At 37.6% G+C, this 14,535-nt stretch overlaps 1 protein-coding gene across 2 annotated transcripts in view; it reads right to left on the reverse strand.

The window, feature by feature from the left end:
* The window catches only part of LOC107286058 (mucin-2), a 61,029-nt gene that overhangs the window by 25,300 nt on the left and 21,194 nt on the right, over positions 1-14,535 (reverse strand). For both annotated transcript variants that reach the window (XM_015814353.1, XM_015814352.1), the window contains exons 18-30: positions 14,198-14,250; positions 13,200-13,300; positions 12,482-12,633; positions 10,123-10,261; positions 9,911-10,024; positions 8,797-8,976; positions 8,432-8,671; positions 7,694-7,850; positions 7,113-7,241; positions 5,920-6,064; positions 4,280-4,326; positions 4,009-4,194; positions 530-1,678 (exon numbers count right to left, since the gene is read on the reverse strand). In XM_015814353.1, coding sequence (XP_015669839.1) covers positions 530-1,678; positions 4,009-4,194; positions 4,280-4,326; positions 5,920-6,064; positions 7,113-7,241; positions 7,694-7,850; positions 8,432-8,671; positions 8,797-8,976; positions 9,911-10,024; positions 10,123-10,261; positions 12,482-12,633; positions 13,200-13,300; positions 14,198-14,250 — 2,792 coding nt within the window. The remainder of the gene's footprint in view (positions 1-529; positions 1,679-4,008; positions 4,195-4,279; positions 4,327-5,919; positions 6,065-7,112; positions 7,242-7,693; positions 7,851-8,431; positions 8,672-8,796; positions 8,977-9,910; positions 10,025-10,122; positions 10,262-12,481; positions 12,634-13,199; positions 13,301-14,197; positions 14,251-14,535) is intronic.

The raw sequence follows: 14,535 nt of genomic DNA on the forward strand, positions 1-14,535 counted from the left end.
GGTTGAAGTGAACTTGGTGTAGAAGGCTGGGAAGTAGGATGAGTGGTCACAATAACAAGTGGAGTGCTAGATTGAGGGGGTGATGTTTTTGTTTGGGTAGATGGCATTGTCTCTGCAGTGGTGGTAGTAGTAATAGGCATTGATGTTGTGGACACAAGAGTTGACAATGGAGTAGAAAGAGTTGTGGTTATCTGCTTTCTTGTTGTTACTTCTGCATTTGTGGACAACGAGGTGGTTCTTTGGATGGCGATCGGAGCAGTGGAGATAATTCCAGAGGTGACTAGTCGTGTTGATTGTGGAGTAGTAAGGGTAGTGGTTGTTTGTTTTCCTGTTGTTACTTCAGTACTGGTGGAGACAAGTTTTGACAGTGGAGTAGAAGTGGTAGTGGATGTTTGCTTTTCTGTTGTTACTGCTGTACTTGTGGATACTAGGGGTGTGCTTGGACTGGTAGTCGATGCAGTGGAGATAATTCCAGAGGTGACTGGTCGTGTTGATGGTGGTGCAGGAAGGGTTGTGGTTGTTTGCTTTCCTGTTGTTACTGCTGTACTTGTGGATACTAGGGGTGTACTTGGACTGGTAGTCGATGCAGTGGAGATAATTCCAGAGGTGACTGGTCGTGTTGATGGTGGAGCAGGAAGGGTTGTGGTTGTTTGTTTTCCTGTTGTTACTTCTGCACTGGTGGAGACAAGTGTTGACAGTGGAGTAGAAATGGTAGTGGTTGTTTGCTTTCCTGTTGTTACTGCTTTACTTGTGCTTACCGGGGTTGTGCTTGAACTGGTGGTCAATATTGTGTGTGGTAGGGTGGATGCACTGGATGTTGTGGAAGAGTGTAGAATTTTGGCTGATGTAGGTTTGGCAGTTACTGCTGTTGTGACTGTTTGGCAATGGCTATAATCACAACACAGGAATTGCACCTGGTAGTTGACACATTTATATGGTTTCTGTTTCTGTTTTTCATGTTCGCACACTAGTCCAACCTCTAGATTGCACTGGAAATTCTGCGCCGGGGCAGGATTCCTAGTGTGTGCATAGTCCTTTGCCTGGCATTTAATGTCTTTGGGATGCTCACAAACTAGTCCACGTGCTCGTATGTCTTCAAAGCGCTCAAAATCACCATCAGGGCTAGTGTTTGGATTGTGGTCATCAAACCATTGCGTCCATTGGCATTTAGGATGACAAGATGTGGATGTGGGCTGAATTGAACTTGGTGTAGAAGGCTGGGAAGTAGGACGAGTGGTCCCAATAACAAGTGGAGTGCTAGATTGAGGTATGTAAGGGGGTGATGTTTTTGTTTCAGTAACTGGTGTTGTTTCTGCAGTAGTCTTAGTAGCAGATGTTGATGTCAATGGACCACATGGTTCAAAATTGCAGCAGGAGAATCTGACCTCAAAATTGTAGCACATTGGTGGAGTCTGATCCTTGTTATTGCAGATCAAACCATCAGTTGGTGTGCATATTACATTTTGATTGAGAGAATGCAATGTTTCATCGGGAAGTTCTTTTGCTCTGCATTCCACTTTATCTGGAAGTTTGCAAAGATTATGTCCTTTGGCTCTTATGATTTCTGGTGTTTCATACTCTCCATTGGTAATTTCATGTGATGGATAGCTAAGATCATACCAACCCATCCATCTACAAACTTTATGCACACACATTGTTGTTCTTGTTGGAGTTGATTCTGTAACATAAAACATAATTGTTTCAATGTTTATCAAAAACCCCTGCTTTTGAGGAGCAGACATCTTTTGCCTATTGTACAATTTATTATCTAAATGTAGATACTTTTTTTTAAAAAAAAGCAGTACTCTTTGTGATGCTTGTAACTTTAAGGAAAGAAAATAAAAAAATATGTTTATGTACAGGTAGTCCTCGACTTACAACAGTTCATTTGGTGACTGTTTTCAGTACGATGGTACTGAAAAAAGAGACTTGTGACCATTTTTCACACTTATGTTTGCTGCAGCATCCCCATGGTCACATGATTTACATTTGAATGCTTGACAACTGACTCACATTTATGACAGTAGCAGTATCCCATAGTCATGTGGTCCCCTTTTGCAAACTTTTGACAAGCAAAGTCAGTGAGGAAACCAGAATCACTTAACAATCATGTTACTCATTTAAGAACTGCAGTGATTCACTTAACAAATGTGGCGATAAAAATTCTAAAATGAGGCAAAACTCACTTATCAAATTTCTCACTTAGCAGCATACATTCATAAGTCGTATGTTTAGGACTACCTGTATATCTTTTTTATTTTATATAAATGTAACAAAGTCATGTAACAAAGCCAAGCAACTCTTGTGCTGTAGTTCTCATAGTCATATTTTCCTTTGCTTTGGGAAATATCTATTGTACTTTTAACTTTTATTATTACTATTATTATTACTATTACTACTACTACTACTACTACTACTACTATTATTATTATTATTATTATTATTATTATTATTATTATTATTATTATTATTATTATTATTATTATTGATCATCGCACAGTCAGCCAGATGTTCAGACTGGATTTGGCATTTCTGTCTACCTATCGAGTCCTTCCCAAGGACCCGGGATAGGCACATGTGGAACTTTGATGGTATTACAGATATCATCGCAGGATGGAAGCAGTTCCTAGTAAGGCCGCCTTTTGCAATTGACTAATGGCAAATTTATTATGCAAATTCCTCTTGTCATTTATTCTTGTCCTGTCCTGATTCAGATAGCAGACTGAATGAACTGTGTATACAATTGTTGGATTGCTCCATCATTAGCTTTTCTCCCTTTTTTTTAAATAGCTGGTGCTATTTTTTTACATCTTTTATTTTTTAAAAAAATTGATTTCCTTATAAATAAATGGAAAGAAATTAATATATCAATTTTGTTAAGATTTGAAAATCTTTTTCAGTCAATACATTCAAAATATCAAATTTAATATGTCTCTGGTGAGAATTGACCCAGCCTATCTATAATGTCACATTGTGACATTAACCAATAGTTGTTTGTTTGCAGGTACATAATAAATGACCTATAGCAGGAAGGCTACCTGCTGCAGACTATGAGATCAGTACCATGATTTCTTTTACTTCACGGATGGGACCTGTGTTATTCAGGATATAAGCACTATTCATCTCTTCCTCCCTCTGCATGGAAGGGTATAATCTCAACAGGCTTTGGTTTTCTCTGCAAATTTCTGTTCTCTTTTACATTCAGCCTGATACTTTCTGTTTCCAGAGGTCGGAACATACTATACAGAAAGATGTTGATTAATTTCTGCAAAATTCAGTATTCCATCATTGGAGGAAGAAGGTTCCTCCATCTCTCAAGATACTTGCAGTGTAGTTTATTTGGGGCCTTTAGGGTTTTGCAAATAACTAATACTTGTATTCTCTTTGAAGTTATTCATGTAGATCTAGTGGGGCTGATTCCCATTTCAATTCATTTATAGTCTTTGCCAGTTTCTCATGTCCTCTAGATGTATTGGGCAAGTAACGATTTAATGAAGAGAAGGACGAGGGGGACATGATAGCAGTGTTCCAATACCTCAAGGGCTGCCACAAAGAAGAGGGAGTCAAGCTATTTTCCAAAGCGCCTGAAGGCAGGACAAGAAGCAACGGATGGAAACTAATCAAGGAGAGAAGCAACCTAGAACTAAGGAGGAACTTCCTGACAGTTAGAACAATTAACCAGTGGAACAACCTGCCTCCAGAAGCGGTGAATGCTCCAACACTGGAAGTTTTTAAGAAGAGACTGGACAGCCATTTGTCTGAAATGGTATAGGGTTTCCTGCCTGAGCAGAGGGTTGGACTAGATGATCTCCAAAGTCCCTTCCAACTTTATTATTATTATTATTATTATTATTATTATTATTATTATTATTATTATTATTATTATTATTATTATTATTATTATTATTATTACTACTACTACTACTACTACTACTACTACTGCTACTACTACTACTATTATATTGGAGCATTTAACTGGTGTTAAATCCAGACTATGGAGTGAAATACCTGTTCCACTTGATGTTGTGAATTCAAATGGTGGTTTTGTGGTAATTCCAGCACATTTGTAGACTTCTCTATTGATTGTTCCATTGACGTCACAAATTGCAGTGATACACGAACCCAAGCCATCCGTGGTGTTGTAAATGACTTCCTTGTAGTTATACCTCTTTCCTTCGTAGTAGCAGTAGCAAGCTGCATTTAGAAAATAAGAATGCGTGGTTAGACAAAGTCGTATCAAACTATTTTGTAGTACTATTAATAAATCTTTTCAAGTTACCTTTAGTATCATATTCACAGCTAATAATGCCTTCGCTGGTACATTTACTGTAAGAAACAACAATGACATAGGATTCATTAAAGACGTGTTACAATTTATTTCCTACTAAATTCCACTGAATAGCTTTGTTTGCAGGTGTCTCAAATAGGAACATTCTTTTAAATACCTCTGATTTACAATGAATATCATAGAAAATGTTATGCTGAAATACAGTTCTCTAGCAACTGAAAGAAAGGGTATAATAATAATTTTAGCATTTGGGTTCTCTAAAATGTGCCCAGGTTTGAGATCCGAGTGCTATGCAAAGGGGTGAGCTCCCATTACTTCTCCCAGCTCCTGCCCACCTTAGCAGTTTGAAAGTATGCAAATGCAAGTAGGTTAATAGGTACCACTTCAGTGGGAAGGTAACCACTTTCTGTGAGTCTTTGGCGTATACCCATGCTGGCCACATGACCACAGAAAATGTCTTTGGACAATGCTGGCTCTCTTGGCCAAGAAACAGAGGTGAGCACTATGCCTTAAAGTCAGACATGAATGGTCAGGGAAACCTTTACCTTTTATGCAGCTATTAGCTTAAAGAACAGGCATCAATCACTAGGATGTTAATGTGGTGAAACTTTCAACACACTACCGTGGCTGCCATCTTGTCTTTTTAAGGCAGCGGTTCTCAACCTATGGGTTGCGACCCTATTTGGGGTCGATCGACCATTTCACGGGGGTCTTCAAGCAAGGCTGTCCGCCATTTTTTCCCCTTTTCTGGCGGGTGCCTTACCTCCCTTGGGCTGGGCCAGTTGGTGGTCGGCCTGCTCCGTCTCTGCCGCTTGCCAGCTACGCCTCGGCCGGCGCAGGGGGCAGAACCACGCATGCGCGGCGTTCCCGGGCAGGGAAAGTCCTCGACTTACGACCGGTTGGGTAGTCCTCGACTTACGACCGGTTTAGTCCTCGACTTACGACCGGTTGGGGTCGCGGCATTAAAAAGGTTGAGAACCACTGTTTTAAGGTATGTTGCATATACAAAATGGGCAGAGCTTCACCTGCACCATTGTGGTTGCCATCTTGACTATTTTGATGATACTCCATTTAGTAATTTAGATTTAGGTTGAAAGTTTCAAGCTCCTTGTTTCTGAGCTTCTTTATTCTAACTTATACATGGTAGAATAAAATAAGTAGGATCTTATTTGCCCCTCTAATGTTGAATTAGAACACTAATTCTTATATATATATATATATAATAACATATATAACATTATTATACATATACAGTATTATTATATATAATAACACACTCACATATCTTGCTTTATTGTGTGTCTAAAATTAAACGGAAACTTTTGTTTCTACCAATTAGATTCCTCTAAAAAGAGAATAACCACCAGCAAGTTGGATGGATTCAGTTACAATAGCAATGGGTACAGCACTGGAAGACTTGAAAGCCCAGGTTAGGGATGGATTATCATTGAAAAAAATCTATCTGTGTGGTCACTAAGGATCAACAATGCCTCGATAGCACATAGTCAATCAATCATACAAGGAATTAATACATTATTGTAAGTGTATGAAAATGAACAGGGTTATTTTGGAGTCACTGCAACATGTATTCTGAATATACCTATTGTACCAAGGCTTGTATTATTACTCACCATGACTGACACATCTCTCCAGTAGTAAAGTTTTTTCCTAACCGATGATAGTTACCCTTATTATCATAACAACCACAAATGCTAACACATTTCATCTCATCCTCGCTGAAATAAGGCTTATCTCCTGGGCAATGTGGATAGCAGCCTAAGAGGAGGAAAAGGATAAGGGAAAAAAACCCCCACAATTACTTGGATGATATTGAATTCAGACAAAGCTAATGATTTACAATCAGCAGCATTTAAGCTGCTTTGGATCAATTCCAAAACCAAGATTCCACAAACTAGCCTTTTAATATGCTAGACTGTTGTAAAAGGTAATAATATTGCTTAATATAGACCTGGGCATTTTATAGTCCCTGGTCCACATCTGGCCTTTTAGCTGTCTCCGTTTGGCCTGCATGAGGTCAATTGGAAATTAGAAATCAAATGTAAATAAGTGTATGCCATGCATGCAATATAACTGCATTGCTTTTACTTTGAAGACTATTGCTATTGTTTTTTTTCCCAATTTACGTGTTTGTGCGTGCATGTGCATGCACCTTCATAGCCCTATTGGTTTGGCTCTCCACAACAGTTCCAATTTAGAATTTGTCCTCCCCCTCATTGATTTCTCTGGTATATGTATTTTATAGCTTTGATTAGTTTAATGATCAAATTCTTCCAAATGATATATGGAGGCTCCCTTTTGCTTTTTTTTTTTTTTTTTGCCAATTCCCCTTCCGAAATTTTCCTTTTCAATTTTCCCCAATATTCCTGATCAGTATTGAGAATTAAAAAGATGGATGAAATAGCAGTGTCTTGCCTTTTTATCAGTCCTCTCAATCTGCAACTTGGGGTAGAAGAAAATTGATATTGAAATAAAAGATGCAGAAAGAAAAGGCGAACACTCTATTCAGCTCTGTACACCCATCCAGTTCAAACTCACAAATATTAAAGTAGATGAATCATTAAATCTGATGGTTGATTTTTAGCTCCATGCCTTGGGAGGGTCTCAGAAAGATAAACTACAAATTATTTGAAGCCAAAGACAGAAATGTAATAGACATTAAACAAGGTGACATTCTTCATAAATGATAACTTTGACCTACTATGCTATAAATAATCATTATGCTCATATAAGGTATTAGCCAGCTATTAAATAGCATATTATATAGCACTAGCTGGCATACATATGATAAGAAAGACCTTCTCACCTTCCAAGCCAGGTAAATGATAAGCACACCTCCCACTTGGATTCCTACAGGTCTTCATACATGGGGCTCCACAAGGTTTGTAGTGCCATTCACATTCACCTTCATTGTTGTAGTAGTCACAAAACATGGCTAAGGGATCCAAATGACAACCATTAAGAATCAAATATATCAATCCTGAATAAATGCTACCAATTATGTCATTATAAAAATAATCAGATTTTAATGTTTGCATTTTAATGATTGGAAGATAACCAATCAGGCATGAGATGAGATGGTGCACTAACTTGATTCAAGCCCTTGAAATAATTGTCTATCTAGCACAGAGGTGGGGAATGATGGCCCTTTTACGACTTGTGGACTTCAACTCCCAGAATTCCTGAGCCAGCATGAGGTTTGCCAGTTGTTGATTTAATAAATATTAATAAGAGCACAAATATCTAGATGTTTCCTTCATTGCATTTTTGATATGGCATGGTATGAGAACATCGTCATACACTAAAGGGATGACATAGTCTTCAAGTTGATACTTCACTTTCCAGCTTTGGATTGTCATTGTCCATGCAATCATATATGATACTCACGGCAAATTGATGGCGTCCTCCATGAAACACATACTCCATGATCACTACATACTTTAGCATATGCAGCTACAGCTGTACAGAAACATTCACAGTCTCCCCCAGTATCACAAGCACAGGCATCGGTCACACAGGCTTCATAGTATTTAGTTGGTTCCACCTAGGAAGAAATGAAACAGACGCTTCATCTTTTGATCTCCTAGTGACAATTCTTTCAAAAGTTTGTGCAAAACATTGACTAAAGGTGACTAAAATTCGCTTGCTAAGTGATGTGGTCATTAACTGAGTCATCATGTGATCCAACCCAATTTTATTATCATTTTTTCCAGTTTTTTTAAGCAAATGATGTGGCTGTTAAATGAATCGTGGTCATTAAGTGAATCTGGCTTCCCCAATTGACTTTGCATCATGGAAGCTGGTTGGGAAGATGACCGCAAAATTTTGCAACCATCATAAAAGTGAACTACTTGCCAAATGCCCAAATTGTGATAACTTGATGTCTGGGATGGTGCAACAAGTTGTAGCTTTCAGAACAAGTAAGTAATTTTTTCTGAGGCCATCATAACTTCAAACTATCATTAAATGAAAGATTGTAATTTGGGCTAACCAGTACGTAAGTAGGTAGGTAGGTAGGTAGGTAGATAGGCAGGCAAGCAGGCAGATAGACAGGCAGGCAGGCATGATTGTCACCTGAAATAATGATTTTTCCTGTGAAAAATCTGCCCTGAGGGTTTGGTGTACCTGAGAGTGGCAGGCGGCAAAGACTTCGCTGTTGATGATGCTGCACTTCTTCTGTGACCAAGCTTTCCTATAAGGATTCTTGGAGCAAGGATCCTTGACACATTTGGCATCGGGACATGTGGGTGATACCTTCCAACTGTTTCCAAACTCCAATACATCACCTACTACAGATCGACTCCGAGTTGTAAAGTCATTAACTCCATTTCCATCATAGTTCCCACACAATCCACAGACCTCACCCTGAAGAGAGAAGCATACAAATTAATTGAATTCTAGAGAATGTGCAGCCCACTTAATGCTTGATTTTTCTGTTTAATTAATTCACATACCACCAGCTCTAAAGTTCATTTCTAATAGGACCTCACCTTGAATTCTGCACTGAGTTTGATAAATAGGCTTGTTCTCTTGTCCCATAAGACAATTAGTCCTTTCTGAATCTCAATCATCAGGTAGATGCCCATTTGGTGAATTCTATATGGTATGTGACCTCCACTCTCTCTTTTTACCACTTTATACTGCTCTTCGGTAAGTATCAGTTCATAGTTCTGGAAGAGTTGAGCAAATAATAGGGAACAATGACAGTTTTCCAAAACCACCGTTTGATTTATTTATCAAAAAATATGTACAACAGTAATTTTATTAGCCAACATGGTAGACAAAAGCTGAATATTTCCTTAAATAAATATCATCTGCATGACTCATCGTCCAGTTAATACAAACAATATATAGAATAGGGATGAACAGCATGGGATTTTCGGAAATTGTTTCTGTGGGGATAGGTACAGCAATAGTGTATACTGCATAGTAGTGTCAGTTGTTTGAGCTAGACCAGACTAGGAAAGCCAACTCATGCAGGCTAAACCTATTTTTATTATAAGGTTGCAGAAACAAAATAGTGTAAGTCTGAATCCACTTTTCCCCACCCTTCAAGTTCATGAAAACAAGGAGGGTCTTGTATGAGTCACTTTCTCAAGTTATGGTCCTATCCAGGACACAGGTTTCTTTTATCTGAGCATTGTCTTGTAGCAGCTCTTCCTCTGGTTCCTGAAGGCGATTCCTTCTATCTATTAATCTAGTGCCTTAAATGAATTCCTATTTGCACTAACTAGTTTTCTAACTATATCTTCAGTGTCTTTAAAACTGTTGGAAAGCAAAGGGCATTCCTAGAAAATGCTACGTATTGTACATATTCAGTAGGATATTTAACATATTGTTTTTAATTTTGCACAAGAATTAAACCAGTTTACACTTCTCTCTTTATTTGCCTACATTTCCAATACAATTTGGCATGAAACAGAGGGAATGACCATATCAATATCCCAAATGTAGTACTCCATGTGCTCAACCAAAGTAGTTGCATGAAGGAATAGACTATGCCTCCCTCTTTAATTTTTTTTAAAAAAGTTATTTTGGAAGATTTTTTTGGGGAGACCAGGGAGTTAATGGTAGAACCATCCATGCTGCAGCAATGTTACTCACTTGGAAGAACACTTTAATAGATTTAGAACAAGTGGTGCCAGTGGTGCCACAAGGAATATTTTCACTGATGATTCGGAATGACCCTTGGGTGGAACTGTTCTGGCCACAATAATCCTAAGAAGGAAGGGGATAGAATTAGAAAAAAAAATATTGCCTTCTGTGTTAGATCCAGACAGTTTCTCCAGCGAAAACAAGAAAGCCATACTTGATACCTGCAAGAGTGTATATTCACATTGCCCATTGAAAATATAACGCTTGTCATCAAAGGTGATATAATGTCCATCTCCATAAATAGCACAGGTTGATAGGCATGTCTCCATGGTACATTTCCACATCCTGTTCTGACATATACTAAAATAAGAAAAGGGGAAAAGTATTTCAAGAATAATTATCCTGTTTGCACCCATAAAATCAATTTTATGTAGAGTGTTCATATATTACAATATGTTTTAGTTGTGTAGAGTTCAGCTAAATAATTATCTCACGAACTAATCATAGACTAAGTGGGAAGAGGCAAGGATATGGGGTAGGAAAGAAAAGAAATTGAAACAGTACTATAAATGGCATAATTTCATGAAAGAAATTAAGAAACTATAAAAGTAAAATGCAAAGTATTGCATTTTAATGTCAAGTATTTTTTAAAGAAAATTGAATTATAATTGAAAGTTGCTATTCTGTACCATAGAAAAAGAATGGAAGTACATTTTCAGATTTGTTTTGAATAAGTTTTCCTTGTTATTTATGAAGGGGGTCTAGGACAACTCATCACGGCCAACTTGTTGCAGAACAACTCACCTTGGGACAATTCAAGGCTGCATTACTAATTTCATTCAGTCACTTTTATTATTGCTGACCACGTTTTTGTTGAAATTATTGTAACTCTTATATTTCCGGATTGACTTTATTTTATTATTATCAGCCATGGTTCTGTTGAAATTAATTTAACTTTTGTATTTGTTAAATTTTCCTGCAGTGAATTGTCCTGTGGTGAGATAGCCATGGCGAGGTGGCCACAGGGAATTGTCCCATTCTGTTACAAAGGTCTGTGTTCCATAATAAAGGTGACTGAGTGACTGATTATGAAGTTACACTCATTCTTCTCTAACTCAGTATCCTCCTGAAATCTATTTCAACTCTTGTCTCAATAGTTGGGAAGCCTGGAGACCTGCCAAGAAGTGGCATACCAAGAATGGTATTTTTCCAAGAAAACTGCTTTGTACATATGCTTATAAAGAAGATAAGATATATATCCATTAAAAATATTTTCACATCCAAAGGCATATTTCCATGTACTTTTCAATGAGGGCTGGTGCAAATGGGAAGTATTGAATTCCTCCCTCCCTCCCTCCCTCCCTCCCTCCCTCCCTCCCTCCTTCCTTCCTTCCTTCCTTCCTTCCTTCCTTCCTTCCTTCCTTCCTTCCTTCCTTCCTTCCTTCCCTAGCCTGCCTTTTCAAAGCAGTATACAGAGCACAATAACCTTGTGAAACAAGCTAGATTGAAATGGAATGCCTGCAGCAAAGTGGCCCTGTGAGCTTCCATGGCTGAATGTGGATTTGTATCTAGGTATCCCCTAACTAAGTTTAACATCATAATTATTTGGCAACTCCAGCTATGATTAATCGTAGCTCCATTTTTCCTGGCCCTTACAACTAGATTACAAACAACAAAAAGCTGTAACCAATAACAAATACAAGGATTTTTAAAAAAAGTTTAAAACCTGATTTGAGTAATCCCCTTTAAAATCAAATTAAAAATCTCATTAAAAATCAAACAAAACTAAAACAGAAAACAGAAAAAAAACAGTATAGGAGGTTGGACTAGAAGACCTCCAAAGTCCCTTCCAACACTGTTATTCTGCAAGTCATGGATCAATCAGTATAGACAGCTAGTGGGCTCCAAGTCATAGCTGGATCCCTGGCATATTGACACAGCCATGTCTTTGGAAAGCAAGCAGGATAGGCCAATCTAACCAAATGGCAGATGCAGATTTATCTTTTGTGGGAGATGTGGTTCTTTCTTTGTCACTGAATTTGTACTTATCTGATGTGATTGTTATGCAAAATAATCAAGAAAGAAAATGATTTGAAAATAGAAAATACATTTAGAACTAATAAATACATACATAAATTGGCTCATGACACATTTATATTTTAGTACTAGCTGTACCCAGCCACACGTTGCTGTGGCTCAGTCTGGTAAAAGCGTGTGTTGCTTTTACATCCAACAGATGGCGCTGTTTTTCAAAAAAGCATGTTTTTACCTGTCACAGGTGTGACATCTATATAATATAGGTATATAAAAACACGCGCGTATTCAAATGCAACGTTGTGTCAAAATTTCAAAGCAATCGGTGAAGAACTTTCAGAGATTTAAGATTTTGAACAAACGAACATTTACATTTTTATTTATATAAGATTAGGTACTTAGGTGAAGTATGTACCACGACTCTTGCCAGTTTGCTTTCAATCTGGCATGTTGTTGTTGGGGTTTTCCCCCCAAGGACAATATGGGCATTTTACTTTAGGAATATATATCTAACAAGAAGCACTCTGTTCACTAGCAAATGCTTACCAAGTGTTACAATCAACTTTGATCTTTTCTCCAGGCTGATATGTAGCATCATTGTGAATACATGGGCATTCTTCTACAGGAATACAGCTGCCTTTCCCGTCTGATACTAGTCCGTGTGGACATACGCAACCAGAAACACACTGTGGGCTGTACTGTAAGCATCAAGAAGAAAATATGACTCAGGAAAGAGCAAATAAGCAGTCAAATAATTTGCTTTTCCAGTCAGGGTTAAATAAGGGTGGCTCAATTTAAACACAATAGTGGTGTCAATTCAGCTAGAATTGTCAATAGGGAATGACCCCCTGAATTAATAACTCCAGTCCATACCCAGAAGTTCTTCTATCTGTATATATGTATTTGAGGGGATGATAGTAGGTTTCTGAATGAATGAGCTCTGTGTTCCAAGCAGTGGTGGGATTCAGCCAGTTCACACCAGTTCATACCAGTACCTGCATAACCGGTAGCTATTTTTTTGTTGTCCAGGCCCAGAATGGACTTCTGGAAGTGGCATCCACACAGAGAACCGGTTGTTCAGATATTTGAATCTCACCACTGGTTCCAAGACACTGAAGAAGATGGAATAATAGGATCCAGAAGGAACTGGGCAAGGTGAGACTGGAGAAGAGTGGCTTGTCTAAGATTAGTTCATGCCTTCAAGGTATATGGGATTGTTTTCTGATTTGTAATACATTCCCTCAGATAGGACCTGAATACTTACACAATGTGTATCAAGAGTCTGACAGCTCTTCTGACATCCAGCCCCTTTGCTGTCAGTGGTGGCATTTCTGCAGTTAAAGTAAACCATTGGAGCACTGCAATCTATCCAGAAGAGAGAAAAAGTTGGTATATTACACGAAAAGATAGATATAGATATCATGGGTCAAAAGAATTGGGCAAAAGATGTGCAAGGTCTTTGGAACTAACTTTATTCATTTGCATGAATAAAGTCTTACCAACTTTCAGTTGTTATTGAGCCTTTAAATGAGTTATTGAGGAAGGAAGGAAGAAAGGAAGGAAGGAAGGAAGGAAGGAAGGAAGAAAGGAAAGAAAGAAAGAAAGAAAGAAAGAAAGAAAGAAAGAAAGAAAGAAAGAAAGAAAGAAAGAAAGAAAGAAAGAAAGAAAGAAAGAAAAGAGTCCAGTTCAGGTCATTATCAAAATATATCCCAAAATGAATCTATTCTGCCTCTAATGTTTCCAAAAATGTGCAAGAAAACCATCATTTAATTTTGTATGCAATTTACAGCCAAGAAATATTTCTAAAAAGGATACTATCAGCCTCTGAATTATACATCTTCTCATCTCTCAAACATTATATTTTTTCCATACCCAACTTTTTTGATGAAAAAAATATTTTTTTTCTATTTTCTTACTGTTTAAATAATTTTTAAATATGTGGAAATGGCTAATATAGTTTAGGCATTAGACACAAATTAGGTCCAGGTAATAATTACATTTTTTGTCAATCCATCTACAAGATAAATGGTTCTCACTAAAATATTAATTTGCAGTTTAACCTGTGTTTATTTACCTAGGCGTAAGGTCCATTTTGTGCAATGGAACTTACTTCCAGTTATCATGCTCAGGACCATAGACAATATTAAATTGCTGGTTTGTTTCTGGATTATCTTTGTTACATACTGCTATTTTAACTAAGCTGGTTCAATTTAACTGGGGAGATGTACCAAGAAATGTCCATGAGGATAATGGACTCCTTACCTTGTTCGGAGTCTCCATCACCGTAGCAGTTTAATTTTCCTTGATTACAAGTACTGAGTAAAAGAAACGGGAATGATTATTGTGTCCAGATTATCTGGGAATTCAAAAAACTTCTTTTTTGAGTTGAGAAGCTGCAAATTATTATTTTACTCTAAAAAACACTTCAAAGGCAGAGTATCTAACATAATCTGGGTATAACATTAAGTATTTAGCATTCACAAATAGACTTGTACGTATAATAAATCTTAGTTCTTCCACACTCTGCACTTTATGCTTTTAAGCAGTGCCATTGTACCTTTATAGCAAAAATACTTGGGACCAAATGAAAACATTCTAGA

Source organism: Protobothrops mucrosquamatus, unplaced genomic scaffold (assembly GCF_001527695.2).
Source record: "Protobothrops mucrosquamatus isolate PMUCROS unplaced genomic scaffold, P.Mucros_1.0 scaffold242, whole genome shotgun sequence".
NCBI classification, from domain to species: Eukaryota; Metazoa; Chordata; class Lepidosauria; order Squamata; family Viperidae; genus Protobothrops; species Protobothrops mucrosquamatus.